The following is a 17453-nucleotide window of genomic DNA, read 5'->3' on the forward strand; positions in this document are numbered from 1 at the left end:
ATTAATTGAATTATTTAAAAGATAATTATTTCTATGTAATGAATTTGGGATTTTTATTTTAAACAGAGGATGGAACAATCAAGATGTATCTTTATGGTAAACCTCTTGTAATGCATATCCCAACTGAATATTTGCAAGATTATAATCTTAGTAAAGTCAACAGTATTCCAGTACCAAGATTAAAATTGGAATGGGTGTATCCTTTGCTTGTTTGAAAAAAGCAACGTATAATGTATTTTTGCAGAATAACTGGCATGCCGGTCTATCTGGGAGAGACAATAAAATCACATATTTCTATATGGTAAAATACTGGTTTGTGATGTTATTCACCCCTTTCTAGAGGGTGTATTTAAAAAAATGAACATGTAAAAACAAACAAGTTTTTATTTTAAAACTGAAACTGTCAGCATTACATCAAAAACTATGATTATATGTTTAATTTCTTCATTTTGTTTTCTTTCTAAAATACTTGTGGAATTCCAAAAGTGTCTTTTTGTGTGTATATTTTATTGTTAGTTGATTCAAAAATGCAAAAATAAACAAATTTAAGAAACTCATTATAAATTTAAGAAACTGTAAATTATCTCAGCTTACACCAATTAACATCCACTTTGTATGAAATATGAGAGGACTGTGTTATTTTTAAGGTCAGGGCAGATGATCAGTGTAGCCCATACTGACTAACTTCTACTACTACTAATGTCAATAAGTCATTAATTGTTTTATTGTCTTGTAAACAAAAACTCTCTTTCTGATTTTGAGTCAGTCAATTTACAATGCTATTATTTTATTGTACTTGGAAGAATGTTTTCTTTAACATTTAATTAACAACTAGTTTTGTTAGATCTGGTTCATTTTATATTTCAGCTGCAGTTTAACTGGCATGCTGGTTATTCTGTGAAAATACGGTATTATGTATTAATACAATTATATTCCTTTATAAATGAATAGAAAATGTCTAAAACTTATTTGTTTAAATTCTTATGTTTAAAATATTTACAGATTAAATTAAAGCCAATTTTGTTACTATAGAAAAGATTTATATTTTAATATGAATAAGATATAATGATTTTTATATTAGTTAATAATTTTTAAAAGTTGAAGTAAGGGTATAAAAACTTAAATTTTTATAAATATATTTCTTTAAATGTTCTTTGGTTGGTTGCACAAGCTTAATGCCAAAGTTAAATGCATTTTAATCTACAGAATTAGCATTGACATGTTGCATGAGTCTGAATCTTTGGAATATGCCTCTGGATAAATTAATCAAGCTGACTTTGGGCAGTTAAATCTTATTCTATAGATTAGTGAAGAGCATGATGGCTGACATCAATTCTGATTTGGATGTGGATGATTTTTATTTAGATTATTTAAACATAGCCTAATCTTGATAGAATATTTAAAAAAATCAGATCCTATAATATTTATAGCAATTGTAAATTTTAAGTGTGTGTGTGATTTAAAAAAAAAAAGAATGGTTTTTTATGGAAAATGCTTAACATGAGAAATACTATATAAGATGTTACTTTTTTATATTTCAAATGTATTTCAATTCCAATTTTTAAGATATGTTAATCAGAACATATTCAAAATTTAAACACTTATTCTTTCACACAAATCAATTAGCATCTCCGTGTGAATATAGATGAATCTAAAAATATTTTCATACATTACAATATGTTTAAAAAAATGTATTCACATAGATATGTGGAAATTTTTTGTTTTATTGAAAATTAATAAAAGTTCCTAAATAAACAACATAAAGAAAGGTCAAACTAGAGTAATAGTCAAATGTAAATAGATATCGTGTTTAGGCTTAGGTTCCATCCCAAATATTCCAATTTATTTCCAAAATTCAAAATATACAGTAGAGCGTCATTTATCCTAATCTATTGGGGACTGGGGTTGTTTGGATAACTTATTTTTCAGATAATCGATTATGTACGAAAAAATATACTAACCTATCCCATGTTGAAATTTTTCTCTCTTGTGTGTCGCTTCGCGTTGAATTTTTGTCGATTTTAAGCCTAATGAAAATTTTTATAATAATAATCGTGGCTATTGTATCGTTAAAATTATTTCTTTATTTTGTACAAACAAAATAAATATATTGAAAAATATAAAAACAAAAAAAAAAATTATATTTTGGAAGTTAATCTAGTATCAAAAACATTCGATTCAGCAGGACACAGTCCAACTGGAACGCTTTCAGTTAACCAACATTTCAGTTGATCAGCTTTCGAATAAACGACACTCTACTGTATTTAGAATTTGGAATGTTTATTCCAAAATCAAAAAATCTGAAACACTTCTCATTCCAAGCTTTTCAGATAAAGGATTCTCAACTTGAAAATAATCAAATTAGCATTTTAACATTTTTTTTTATTAATAAAAAAAATAATAATAATATATTATTAATGATACAAAGAAGCAATATTAATCTAGTATAAAACTGTAATTTCAAAATGTTCTCATCTAATTGTGCTAATTGTATTGCTTACAGTTATAGAAACATTTGGGTATTTTTTGTTGACATTGATAACTGGAGTTTGATTATTCCAGCTAATTAAAAAAGAAAACTACTCTTTCACAGACATATTTGCAACACATAGAAAATTTATTCACTCACTGGGTGAGTGTCTTTAATATCAAATATTTCACACTGGTTTCATTCTTTAATGCATTCTGTAATTGGATTACTGTATAAGACAAAAATGTTGATAATGCATGTTTTATGTATTTATTGTTAATGTTTAAATAGATGCAAGGTTTTTTATACATAGCTAGTAATATTATGAGATGAAATTATTCATCACAATTAGATTCATTTTGTAATTATGTTAAATAATTACATCACAATAGAAACCTTAAAATGCAGTGATATTTTTAATTTTCGAATGTTTTCAGTCTTTTTTTTTATTGATCTTCTTCAAAATAAAATGGCAATTGAATGACAGTTTTCATTTGAAACAAATGGAGCATAAACTTATTTCTGATGAATATAATTTAAATATTACAATTCTAGAACAAAAATTCAAAACAAGAGAATACCAGACTTTTAAATAATATGCTAATGAAAAAATACAGAGAGTAAAATACTAAAAAAATGCATAAATAAATATGAACAGCTAAAAACATCAAAAAACAATAAATACTAACAATGAAAAAATAGAAATAAAATTAAGAATATATACAAAAAAATTTATTGTATGTTTGAATTAAAGTCACATATTTGTATTTGAAATTTAGTTTTTGAATTTTAAAAAAATTACTTTTCAAACTCTTGATCAATCAAAACTGGAATTTGTTACAGAATATATTCATACCCTTAAAGAAGTTTAAGCTTCCAGCAACAAACAGCTTTAATAGGACACATGTTAAAAAATACATTCATTACATTTTGATAATTAATAAGAATATAATGAATATTAATATTAAAAATTTTTTAAATGAATGAAATTTTGGATTTTTAATTTTTCTGGATATTTTTAAATTATGAATGATGATGATATTTAATTTGAAAATTTATTTTTAGAATAAAATATTTATATCAAGCATAAATTTTGAAAACAAAAATTACATTTTACTTTTTAAAATCTAAAATAATTTATTATCTTAACAAATAATAGTTATGGATATAGGGGAAGAGATTGTCGTACTAATTTATATTTATTACCTACTGGAGAAATAGTATATTTCATTGCTACTGTTGTTGTATTATATAATGTAGAAGATCAAATACAAAGGCATTATCTTGGTCATACTGATGATATCAAATGGTAAGCATTATAAATAACTAATAAAAGTAACTATTAAATTAATATTTAATAAAAAATTGAAAATTAAATCATTATAGTTTAACTATACATCCAAATAAATTGCTGATTGCAACAGGACAACTAACTAGTTTAGATAAGAAAGAACGTCGAGTAAGTATTATTGAAATGTTTAGAAAATTTATCTTCATGTAATGTGTTTGTTCTCTTGTTGTTTTTATGCACCCTTTAAGTAAACTATAGTTTGATTGTAACTCCTTTTGTGCTGGCTGCAGTATAGACGTATGTCTCTTACCTCAACAAGTGTTACTCACTGGGTGAGTGTCTTTAATATCAAATATTTCACACTGGTTTCATTTTTTAATGCATTCTGTAATTGTATTACTGTATAAGACAAAAATGTTGATAATGCATGTTTTATGTATTTATTGTTAATGTTTAAATAGATGCAAGCCAATTAATAGAATGATTGCTTTACTATAAAAATGCTTTTTATAAAAAAAAAATCATTGTATCTTTAAGTGAGCATTAAATTTCATTATTAAGTTGACATATTTTTATATGGTTAATTTACAACTTTTTTTGGTGATATGTATTCTTTACTTCATTCCTGTTTGATGATAAAACAAATTTAATTTTGCTTTAGCCTAGTATGAATTTTTCTACTTTTATTCAAATTTTATCTAGTCATATATTATTAAATCAGTGAATATTTATCTATTTATAATAATAGCAAATTCTTATACAATGTAGACAATAGATATTTTACAATAGCAAACATATTAAAAGATTATAACCATAACCATGAATGAAAATAGTATATAATAATGAATACCCTCCTAGGATTTTTTGTTATTCTGTTGGGTAAGGAATGAAGAAATGGTTTATTTCTATTTCATTTAATAAATATGATTATATTTTATTAAGAACGTTTTTGTTTGATTTACATCCCACCAGTATTGAATGATCATTCTATATATAAATCAAAAGATTTTTATTTTTTGATAAGAACCTCAGAATGTTTTCTCCAAATGAGAAAAGACATAGTGAATCTGAAAGAATAATTAAAAAGTGTCCTTTTGAGCAAAGGATATCTTAAAATTTTGTAAAAAGAAACTTGAAATATGAGAGTGAAAACAAATAGCAGTAGAAATACAAATAATAAGTAAATATTGTACATTATTATTATATCGTCAGTACAAACTTTTTAAGAAAGACTGACTGAAAAGTAAGAAAAGAATTAGCTTTTAATATTTTAAAGAAATGCTATTTTATATTAAGGTTTAAGAAAGGATAGAGATCTTTTCAAGTTTATACTTAAAGATGGCATTTATGAGATTTCTTGAAAAGAACATCAATGAAGTTAGTAATTTCTAAAATGATTTTGAATCATAAAGGTATAAAAATTTTTTAAACATTTAAAATATGGGGAAAGTCTGTTAGCTGGATCTGAATTACTTTATCAATTATTGATGTTACATAATTATCATATATTATTGTTTTACAACTTATGATATTTCAAAGATATAATGAATTGTTTACATGATAATCATAGTGTCATATAAATAATACAAATTATATCTCTGAATGATAACATAGTTTTTAACAGACTTTTATAATGTCATTTAATAGTTTTGAATTGATTTTCCGCAAGTCCAGAGTTTGAAGAATAAATAAAATTATGCACAAACAACATTAAATAAATTTTAAAATGTGTATTTAATCTTTTGTTCCGTTTAAAAGAACTTCAAGCTTATGAAAATTTGAATAGAATACATATTCAGCTATGTTCAAACAAAAAAATTTTTCATTACCAAAAACAGAAATATTATAGAAAAGTATTAGTTCCTACTTGCAAAAACATTGCAATGGAAAACAAACAGAAAACTAAAAAATTTATTTGTGTGCCAATTCTATTTTCTGAAAATGTAGAATGTCTCTTTTGTGGAAAACAGAAATCCAAGTAATGTCTACTATTTGTGCCATGGAATGATACCAGAATTTCAAGATGTATGGTAGTCTAGTCAAACTTGTTTGCAAGTCACGTTAACATCTCATTCTAAGTTCCTTTTGTGTTATTTTTTGAAGATTGAATATCTATGAATATCTATAAACTTTATCTAGCAGTATGTTGATATTTTATTGTAAGCAATAAATATTTTGTGATTTTGTTATTTCCATGTTGATTTATCATATCCTATATATAAATTTTGTCATTAATAAAAAAAAATATCACTATTTGTATGTATTGCAATCACTTAATTAATGCTATAAATTAAGATAGAATTTAAAATTTTGCATATTAAAAATTATATTTAATTTATTGTATTAATTTTATTTGATTAAGTAAAAAAATTAAATGAAATTTAGACAAATTAAATATAATTAAATATCCAGCTGTTATAATATAATGACGACAAAAATTAATACTGGTAATTTTTTAGAAATATTTTAATTATATATGAATGTTGAATATATATATGAATGAAATTAAATTTTTTATACAATACTAAAACAATTGCAATTATGTTGAAACAGTATTAAAATAATAAACATGTCATCTGCTATAGCATCTCAAATGTTATAGAAACTTTTAAACTGTTTATCACTGATAATTTCTGCATTTATATGTTTAAAAAATATATTGTAAAAAGGATATTTTAAAAAATGTTTCTAAGAAATATGTATATTATGGTGATTGAAATTGTTAGTATATATTATAAAATGCAAACTTATCATGATTAAAAAGCAGGAGTGTTCAGAGTTTTCTTTAAAAAAGAACTTGGGCAAATCTAAACCAAATTTGATATCCTGTCCTGACTGTGCAATTTCAATTTTAAGGAAAAATTTTACTTCAAAATTCAACTTCTAGGGTAAAATTTGGTGCTGTTGTCTCTATAACGTGCATATTACATACATTTTTTAATGAATTTTGGGTATAAAATGAGTTGCAAAATGTACTTTACAATTCTTTGACAGGTGAATAGTCATGGTGCATACTTTGCCTGATTGTACATTACTTGTTAAACTCTTCTACCAATGAAACATCAATGCTGGCTTGGCACATCTATAATCACATCTGTAAATAAAATGAAATTATTGCACTTTGTTTTTTAACTCTCAAAATTTGTTAGAAAATTACATAAAATGCACATTAAGGATTCAACAGTATCAAATTTTGGCCTTGCAGTTGAATTTTAAAGTAAAATTATTTCTGAAAATCAAAATTGTATAGCACCAAATTCAGTTGAGGCTAGCCTAATAGTTTCTACAGAGAGTTCTGAACAATTATTTTAGTACAGTCTTGGTAATCCAACCATTCTCTAGTTTAAAATGTCCCAGTAATTTGATATTAGTCAACTTCAGTATTACCAACACTATTGCTGAGTTGTAGACAAGCTTTCCACTAAATTTGATGGGAGACAATATTTTCAGTAGAAAATTTCAGGAGACAGATTTTTACATTTATACAGTATTGTGTTGTTGTACTTTTGCCACAGTGTTGTTGTGTTATTATACTTTTTTTGAGCAGCCCAAGATAATGAGCCTAGTAATGTTTTAATATTGTGCCCAAGTTCAAGTGTTTAAGGTCAGGTTCAACATTGTGCCATGTTTAACAAGAAAGTGCTCAAATTAGTGGAAACTAGAGTTTTAACTAGTGGGAAGCTCGTCTACAACTGTGCATGCCTAGGCTGTTCGACCAATTGCTACTGAACTCGGTAGTTACATTCAAATACTTCTAACTTAGATCATGTTGTATTGTACATTCCACCCCAAATTATCAATTGGATTTCTATATATAAACAAACTTCATCAGCTAACCCAATATACATTAAAGCAATACACCAACCAAAGCCGAATTATCGGGCTAGAAATGGCTATAGTGATGATAATAATTTATAAGATAATTTGATACTGGAGTTAGGTGTTAGGCACCATCTCTTGCTAAATTTAAAATTATAATTATTAAATTTAGCAAGAGATGGTGCCTAACACCTAACTCCAGTACCAAATTATCTTATAAATTATTATTATGTTGGGTTAAGTGAGATATACTCGGTTAACACTGGTGGCTGTGTACTGTGCCGGACCAAAGTCAAGGCATAGTAACCAAAACAGAAATTAAGAAGTGTATCAGTGTGTGTGTCTGTATTCAGGAATTTTCTCCCATGACATGTATTCAATATAGTGACCTTCTGTAGTGTGATGTATGTGTTTCTGTTCAATTGTAATGTGCCCAGGCTTTTGTGTAGTGTGTGTGGTATGACACCTGTAGAGGAGAGAACAACAGGTACAATAAGCATCCTATCCATCCTCCACAGATACCTTATTTCCTGGGCGAGTTCTGTGTACTTGCTAATTTTTTCAGTGCATGCGTTTTGTATATTGTGAGTGTTTGGAATGGATATGTCTATAATGTATGTGATTTTATCGTGTTTGTCAATGAGTGTGATGTCTGGTCTGTTGTGGTAAATTGTTTTATCTGTGATTATGGCTCTGTCGTTGTACATTTTGTGTGTGTTGTTTTCCAATACTGTCTGTGGAATGTATTTGTAGTATGGTTCGTGGATGTCTACTAATTTGTGTTTCTTTGCAAGCTCTTGGTGTATTATATATGCTACTTGATTATGTCTGTGCCAAGAGCTTGCAACCAGAGGTGATATGTTGTATAGTTTCTGGCATGATGTGACATTGTCTGCATGTGTCATTTGTGAGTGTTGCATCTTTGAGTATGTGTTTTCTGTAGTTTTTAGTATTTATGACCTGATCCTGTATGGCGATCATGAATCCTTCCATCTCCCCAAAGAGACATCCCCGAGCTAACCAGCTGTTTGACGCTGTTTTATTATCATTATTATAATTATTATTATAGCTGTTTCTAGCCTGATAATTCAGCTTTGGTTGGTGTATTGCTTTAATGGATTTCTATATATCAGTTAATTTCTGTCTACATTTGATTGCTGGCTTTATGTGTAGCACCATCTATTGGAAAAAATTTAACAAAATAATTAACTAAATATAATTCTTACAAAAGAAAGGATATAATTTTAAAAAATATATATTATATTCACTGAATTACTGCAACAATGATATAGTATGAAATAGAATGCCATTACTGTGACAGGTAGTACATAGCACTTGCCTGCATGGAATGTAGTAGTGTTTTACCCCTGTACGTCATCCTTTTATGTTAGCAATAGAGTTGTGCTGGTTATGTACCTAACTCTGTTCAGGAAAAATTTTTGAATTGAAATAACGTTACTTGCAGTACAAATTAGAAGTTCCTATATACATGATAGAAAAAAGCACGGGGATTAAAAACCCTTAAAGCTTGTAGTAGTTATACTTAGCATTGTTTATTTATTTATGCTGTTTTATTTTATTTTATTTATTTTTTTATTTATTTAATATACACAATTATTGTAAATCTTTTAAATTTAAAATGAAATGTATTCGAAAAATGTTGCATTCCATTTTGGAACAGTAATTGTAAGCCTGAAGATAGCCTATAAAAAGTAGGTTGAAAATGTTTGAGAAATAAAATAATTTATGCTTGGCAAAAAATTCAGGTGTGTTGATATAATTAGTTGCCATATAGTTAATCTGGTCATCTTTCTCTTACAATTTCCATGTCTGGTCTTGACTTTCATCTAGCTAACTCAATTCTCAAGATTAAAGAAGGATAGATAAGGGCGGACAACAGTGGGAATTTGTAGGTCTACAATTTTTTCAAATTTCAGCCCAATAAGTACCCTTTAGTAACTGAGTGGATAAAACCACCAAACACTGGTAGTTGGTCGTGGGTTCGTGACTGGCCACATGGGTTTTGTTTGTGTTATTAACATTTAAATTGGTGCTAGCTTTACATAAAAGTCTTTCCAGAATGTATCCTCCTTGGCAGATCGCTCGTGTTGCATTGCCGTGACCAAATAAACCAAACAAATTCTAATAATTTTTCTATAATATAAACAAGATATTTACGAGGACATGTTTAACTACCAGGAAACCCGGACATCCTGCCCCTCTCCTGATTTCATCTCCCCTTAGTAACTCATAAATCCAAACTTCTTTCACTGATAATGCTCAAGATGTTCTAATGTTCAGCCAAATTAATGTACAGTACATGCAACGATTTTAAGGCACAAAGTAGAGATCGAAGTCTTTTTCTGTGCTGATGTTTATTTTTTCTATTTACTTTTTCAATCTGGTTTCACCAGACCAGTTTTTTACAGGATCACATAAAAGAAATTATTCTCTCATTTTTACAAGATTTTTTTTTTTTTTTAAACTTGAATTGTCAGCATTACATATTACTGTGTGATAAATTTTCATCATAATGTCATATTTACTTTTATGACAGACTGTTTAGCCTGAAGCTTATAATGATAATTTTTTCAACGAATATGATTTTGTATTAGATATTGCTTGCTTGTTTTTTTTATTTTTATGCATTATTGTTGCCATTAATACTAATAGTAAAAATGTAGATTTCTTCTTATCAGTAAGAAAATAATGTTAAATGACCCAAAAATTTTTAAGAACTTTAAAATATTCCTTATTAAATATTTTGTTTTATACTGTAATAAATGACATACTTTAGAATGAAGATTGTAAGTATTCAAAATAAAATCATTTGTTAATATATGCACAGATGTATTTTAATTGTAATAATGATGAAAATAAATTATTGTATTTACTTGAATAATCTGCACATTCCATTTTTTAAGATAATAGATTTTAAAAAACAGAAAGAAACTTTATCAATTTAATTTATTACATCTTTAACAAATTCTACTAATTTAGGGTTATAACACTATAGCAACTTTCACTCTACTACAGAACAATGGTTCAATATGGAAGCAATCATTTAACAAGTCCATGCAGTATTAAAAGATATACAAATAATTTTTCCTTCATTATTTTTATCTGATACAGATAAATTATCTGCAGTTTGTAATAATGTATATAATGAACTAACTTACTAATTAAATGAAAATATGACTTCTTTATGTTGTTTAATTCAAACTGAAAGTGAAAAACTGCTAATATACCAATAGCTTAAACTAAGAAGTAATATAGGTATAATGATTATTTACTTGAAGATTATTATCAGATTAAAGATTATTATCACTCTCACTTGCAGTTTTAACTTGCTTTATTTATTCTCATATTCACAAAATTAGTTGCACCATAACATTTAATAATAATGCTCATAACTATCAAATATATTTATCACTAGCAAAGCAAACAAAATGCTTAGTAACTGGTAATTGGAAGCATCCTGGAATTTGCATATTCATCATCACATTTACTTTGAATAAACCATAATTTTCTAGAAAAAAATGCATGGATTATTCAAGTAAATACAGTAATTTATTATTATTTTATATTTTAAACTTAAATATAAAAATTCAATTTTAATTTTAATATTTAAATATTGTAGCCTCATGTTCGAATTTGGGATTCTGTTAGTCTCAATACATTATCTGTGATTGGATTAGGTGAATTTGAGAAAGCTGTCAGTTGTATAGCATTTTCCAAATTGGTAAGTTTTGACAGTAAGAAAAAATTTGATGTTTTAAAGTTTAATTAAGTTAGTTAATTATTTAATCAAGACAAAAGTTTTTCTATATTTTTTTTTTTTGTCAGTGGGTGTGCACGTGCATGCATATGTGCACACGTGTATGTATGTATGTATGTATGTATGTATGTATTAAATAACTGTAAATAATATCTAAAAATTTTTTAAGTAATTAATAATAGAACAAATTTATAATAAATAAATTTAAAATAAGCAACTGCTAGTTAAAATCAATAGTTTGTTTCCCATAGTGGTTTGAGATGTGAAGGTTTAAACTTTGATTCCGTATACAATATGAAGTATTTTACTCTTATTGAGGTTTTGAGTTATTTTCATAACACAATGTCCTTTTTGACTGTTTCACTTGAATTTTCCATAAGAAGTCTGCTTCCACTCAAAATTTTATTCATTCAGTGAGACCAGTATAGCTTTATATTTATATATATATTTCTGAATGTGTGTATGCTGTCCATTATAGAAATTAAAGGGACACTGTCTACAGGACTGAAAGGGAGGTCTAATAGATATAACTTTTCGTAAGGAATCTAATGTATGATGTAAAAATTACTAAAGTGGCACACTTCTGCTTGCTTATTAATTATTTATTATTTAAAATGTATTGATATATGATTAATGAGATGACCCTGTTTCCACTCCATGATAGATATGGTTGTACTCTCATAGAAACATTGAATGCAAAATAATAATGTGCTTGAAAAGAAATATATTATAAATTATTACTTATATTTATAAAAAAAACACAATAAAATTGTAAAAAAATAAAGAATATTTATCTGTTTTAATTTATCATTATTTCAGTCTTTTATAATGACAAGATAATATATAATTTACAATATTGTAAAATTTTTATACTATAGATATTCATAAAAATTAATGATACATGAAGTTATATCTGTTTATTTCTTTAATATAAAGTTATGTTAAATGTTCAGTAACAAATGATATTTTTAATTAAATGATGATTCTGTGCTCAACCATTGGCATAAATATAAATTAAATTTGACAAAATATTTTTGTTTGGTTATTTTTAGGATGGAGGTTCACAGATATGTGTGATTGACAATTCACCAGAACATACAATATCATTATGGGACTGGCAAAAAAGTGAAAAAGGAAGTAAAATAACAGAGACAAAGGTAAATTTTTTACATTTAAATAAAATTTGTTTAAAAATTATAATATAACTTTATATTGAACTATATTGAATGAATATATTTATGTATTTTAAACTGTATGGACTATTTTAATTATTGGATAATTCAAAATTTTCTCATATTTCTTGAATTTGAATTGGTTACAGATTTTTTTAATATACAGTTGACTCCGTATAAGTCAACACCCAGATAACTCGACAGTTGTCGGTTACATAGTCAGTTTTCTGTGGTCCTGGCCAACTTACATAGGCATTAACCTAGGTATTAACATAGGTATTACATAGGTATTAACCTTAAAAAACTTGGTTTACTCGACATCATTTAACTCGTCACCACTGAATAAATCAACATACTTTTTCTGTTTCACACTTTTTAGAATTCTGGTAAGTCGACTCCCCCTGAAAAATGAGTTCACACCACACAGCTTATTGTACGGTGTGAACTCATTTTTTCAGGAGGGGAGTTGACTTATCAGACGTCAAAAAAGTGTGAAACAGAAAAAGTATGTTGATTTATCCAGTGGTGACGAGTTTAAATGATGTTGAGTAAACCAAGTTTTTTAAGGTTAATAACATTAATGCCTATGTAAGTCGGCCAGGACCACAGAAAATTGACTAATTAACCTATGGTGTCAACTTATGCGAAGTCGACTGTATTAACTGTCAAAATTTTTGAAAAATAATTAGAAAAGTCTAATATGGCTTTAGTTACAATTAGGGTTGCCAACTTTCTTGTATAAGAAAAGAGGATATTTATAACAAAGTAGTTATAAATATTTATTGACTAACAGTAAATTATAAAACATTAAATAGATGATAATTTTATGTAACTGGAGATGCCATTTTCAGATTGATTATGAAGACATTCACAAATGACAATTACTTGAGTGAGCAGCAATTTTAGAATTTAGCAAGGGGAAGTGTGTAGTTTTTATCCTTAACATGAAATAAGCACCCTAAACTACAGGGTTAGCAAGAAATAAGTTGCCCATTTTAAAGAGCCTTGGAGTGCATTCTACTGCTCAAAATGAGACAAAATTTGGACTACAGATAATTCAAATGATGCGCTTGATATTTTTTAAATAAAAAAATAGTACAACAATTCGTCGATAGATGGCGCTGTAACATGAATGGTATTTATGATACACCAGATATCACCCTGTGCGACTTTTGGTTATGGGGTTTTCTGAAGGACAATGTCTATCGTAGAAGACCTGCATCTGTGCCAGACCTGAAGGACAACATTCAGCGCCATGTTCTGGATATTCCAGCAGATTCACTGCGTTCAGCTGTGGAAAATATGGTTTTGAAATTAGAGCACATTGTTCAAAATGGTGTAGGACATATTGAGCAGTTTTAGTGTTACATATTCAACATTTATATGTGTACACATATTCAATATTTCTGTGTGCTCCAGTGCCACCTATCAACGGATTTTGGTACTATTTTTTTTATTTAAGAAATGTCAAGCGCATTATTTGAATTATCTGTAGTCCAAATTTTGTCTCATTTCGAGCAGTAGAACACACTCCAGAGCTCTCTGAAGTGGAAAACTTATTTGTTGCTAACCCTGTAAATTATAAATGGAAAATAAGGAAAATTCACAAACATAAAAATAACACTAGGACTCAACGCCTTACAGTGTTAGTATTACATCCATTACTATATAAAATGTATCAAGTGATTTAACACATTACAGGGTGAAAATAATTAACCCGTACAAGTTTTTTGTATCGTAAATTTATTAAAGAAATGAAAATTAGCAAAACAACAGCATATAACAGTGACAATACTTTACGTATTAATCAGATATTCAGCCAGTTTCAAAGTGGCCTCCTTTTGATTTGATGCAGAGCCCCAAATGTGTTTTGAAATTCTCAGCAATGGGTCGCGCTCTTCTGGAGACAGTTTGTCTCACTCCCAGCGCAAGGATTGCTTCAGCGACTCCAAACTTTAATGGCGCTTAGAACAGGCCCTGGCCTCCAAAATGGACCACACACTGTAGTCCATTGGGTTCAGATTCGGCGAGTGCGGTGGCCATTCCACAGACGAGATGAAATTGGGAAAATGAGCCTTGCACACTCCTGAGTCTTCTTCACCCTGTGTGTCGGTGCCGAGTCCTGCTGAAACATCCATTTCGCACTGCCAAAATGTTGCTGAGCCCACAGAAGTACCACAGCCTCGAGAATGTCACGGTGGTACACATCTTGATTGATTTTGGCCCCTTGATCGACGAAAACAAGGGGTGTCTTGCCGCTTGCACAAATTCCGCCCCAAACCATGACTGACATTGGATTTTGTGATGTTCGATGACAGCTGAGCGTCCAGGAGCCCCCGCGGACCAGTTCCTGTCGTTTTGATGGTTGTACGGAGAAAAGCTTCTCGTCTGTGAAGAGAATGCACTCCCATTGTCGACCTGCGGCCCGATGCTTGAGTTAACGGGATCTTTGGAGTCTCACGCACTTGTTTTCATCAGTGAGGAGCTGAACCTTTTGGAACTTGTAGGGCTTGAGTGCGAGTTCCTTTTTTGCCGTTAACCGCACCGATTCACGATTGATTCTGATCTCACGAGCAATTTTTCTCATGGAGACCTTCGCATGTCAGTCAACTTGCTTTGTGATGATCTTGCAGCTCCTAGACGTGTTGACAGTGCGCTTTCTTCCACGTCCGGGACGGTCACCATTGTGGCCAAGCTCCTTGAATCGCCGAACTGCATCTGAGACTGTCATTTTTGGAACACCGAGCAGACGAACAATTTCACATTGATGCTTTCCTTGCCGGAATAGCTCCAAAATTGCACAACATTTGTTCGACACCATTAAAAGAATAAAGAACTAACCCTTATTACATCGAAAGTACATCTACATGGGCAGGAAATCATGGAGAATTAAACAATAGTATGTAAATTGGTGACAGTAAAAAAGTTCAGGTGCAGCATTGCTACAAACTTTGTACGGGTTAATTATTGTCACCCTGTATAAGATCTGGAATCTAATGTTGATTTTGTAAATCAATATAACTGTAATTCATATTCACATGGAAATCAATATTTTCATAAAAATCAAATTCTAAAAATTTAAAATTATATTAGTAAATAGTATTTTTTTATAAATTTAATACAACACTTTATTTCATTTTAGTGTTCTTCTGAAACAGTACTTGCTGTTGAGTTTCATCCAATGGATCGATATAGTATTATTACATTAGGTAAAGGACATGTATATTTTTGGGATACTGAAGGAGGAACATTAGCAAAAAAAATTGGAATATTTGAAGTAAGTATATTTTATTATATAAGAAATATTCTGCTTATAAAAATATGAAGTTTAACTTTTATATATTTAAAATATTACATTTAATTAACTTTTTTAATTGCAATATTGAACATAGTTAATTTTTCACACTTATAAAGTTGGGTTTTATTAACCTTCAAGTATTAATTGTTAACAAGAAGACTGCATTTTATTTTATTCAAAAATTTTACATACTGTTATTTTCATTTTTTATTTTTAAATAAATATTGCATCATAAGTTAATTATTTGCATTCACATTACTATCAAACTATAAGCTTTCAAACAGGAGAGGGAAAAGTGAACTAAATTAAATTTCATTCTGGAAAATAGCAGACAATTGAAATTAATTAACAGTTTAAAAAATATTAACCACACAAATACATGAGGCAACACAAACAAATTTTCTTAAGACTGCTCAGCTTTAGTAAAGTAGACAACAAAATCAAATTAAAAAATATTTTGAAAATGAGTAACAAAATGGATAAAATAAGATTTTACTAGAGATAGTAGCAAGTCAGTTTAGTGGAATGGTTGCAGACAAATATCTTGGACTAGAATGAAAGTTTTAGCCATGAAATAAAAACAACTGTGACAAATGGAATGTTTAACATCTTAGTGTTAAAATAGCAGATTTTTAAGTCTGCCTTTCTGTTAGTGTTTCAAAGATAATGATTTTGTTAAAGATTTTTAAAAATTTATTCATTAGCTATCTTCTTTCACCAGAAGGTAGATTTGTTACCATGTGAATCTAAAACTACTTTTGCTTAGAATTAGCTAGGCTTCATTTCATTATTTATTTACATATTTTCAGGTAATAATCATACTTTTAATAAATATCTATACACTAATTATTACTGCTCATCATTTCATTTTATTAAATTTTTATAAGGTTGAATTTAAACTAGCTTAAACTGAAGTTGTTCTATGGTTGAAATTGTCTATCTCAAACATGTTTATCTCAAAATTTATTTCTTTCCCTGCATTTTCAGCCTAAATTCAACATATTTTCCATGTTTATCTCAAATAATTTTTTCTCAAAACTTCTGTATCTCAAATTATGGACTAAAATGTCAATTACAAATACAAAGCTTGGTGACTATATTTTGATAGCATAAATTGTAGTTGAGAAACATTTCTTGCAATACAGTACATACTGTAATTGCAATTAATGCTGTTTTTCTCTGATTGGCTACAAGTTTGGCTTGCATCTTATAGGTTGAAGAAAGTCAGTCTTCAGAAAATATTGACAAACTATTTCTGTTAAGGTATGTCAAAAATATTTTATTTATATCTAATATAGGTATCTACTGTACTTGCTACTGTATCTCCATTCAAATCTATTACTGTTTATTGTGTAGGAACCTCTACATCTTGAAACCTGTATCTCGAATTTTTTCTCGTTTCCATGAGATTTGAGATAGACAGATTTAACTGTATTTGAAAAATAATATATAATAAAAGTTAAGTATTTTAAATTAAAATCTGAAATATAATTTAATTATAAACTCCATTTAATTTGAATTATTATTCAAATGGGATTCATTATTTAAATGGAATTTTTGTTATTTAGATTGAAATTAATTTTAGGTTTGAAAATTATAAGTTTTTTATTAAATCAATGAATAAA

General features: G+C 28.0%; 1 protein-coding gene across 3 annotated transcripts in view; it reads left to right on the forward strand.

The window, feature by feature from the left end:
- Positions 1–17453, forward strand: part of LOC136969611 (echinoderm microtubule-associated protein-like 2) — an 84812-nt gene that overhangs the window by 46977 nt on the left and 20382 nt on the right. For 2 of the 3 annotated variants that reach the window (XM_067263845.1, XM_067263847.1), the window contains 7 exons: positions 67–196; positions 3630–3779; positions 3857–3929; positions 4052–4093; positions 11221–11322; positions 12411–12515; positions 15673–15807. In XM_067263845.1, the coding sequence (XP_067119946.1) occupies positions 67–196; positions 3630–3779; positions 3857–3929; positions 4052–4093; positions 11221–11322; positions 12411–12515; positions 15673–15807 (737 nt within the window). The remainder of the gene's footprint in view (positions 1–66; positions 197–3629; positions 3780–3856; positions 3930–4051; positions 4094–11220; positions 11323–12410; positions 12516–15672; positions 15808–17453) is intronic. The other variant, XM_067263846.1, reaches the window with a different exon arrangement.

This window comes from Centruroides vittatus, unplaced genomic scaffold, assembly GCF_030686945.1.
Source record: "Centruroides vittatus isolate TY-2023 unplaced genomic scaffold, ASM3068694v2 contig_18, whole genome shotgun sequence".
In the NCBI taxonomy this organism is placed as follows: domain Eukaryota; kingdom Metazoa; phylum Arthropoda; class Arachnida; order Scorpiones; family Buthidae; genus Centruroides; species Centruroides vittatus.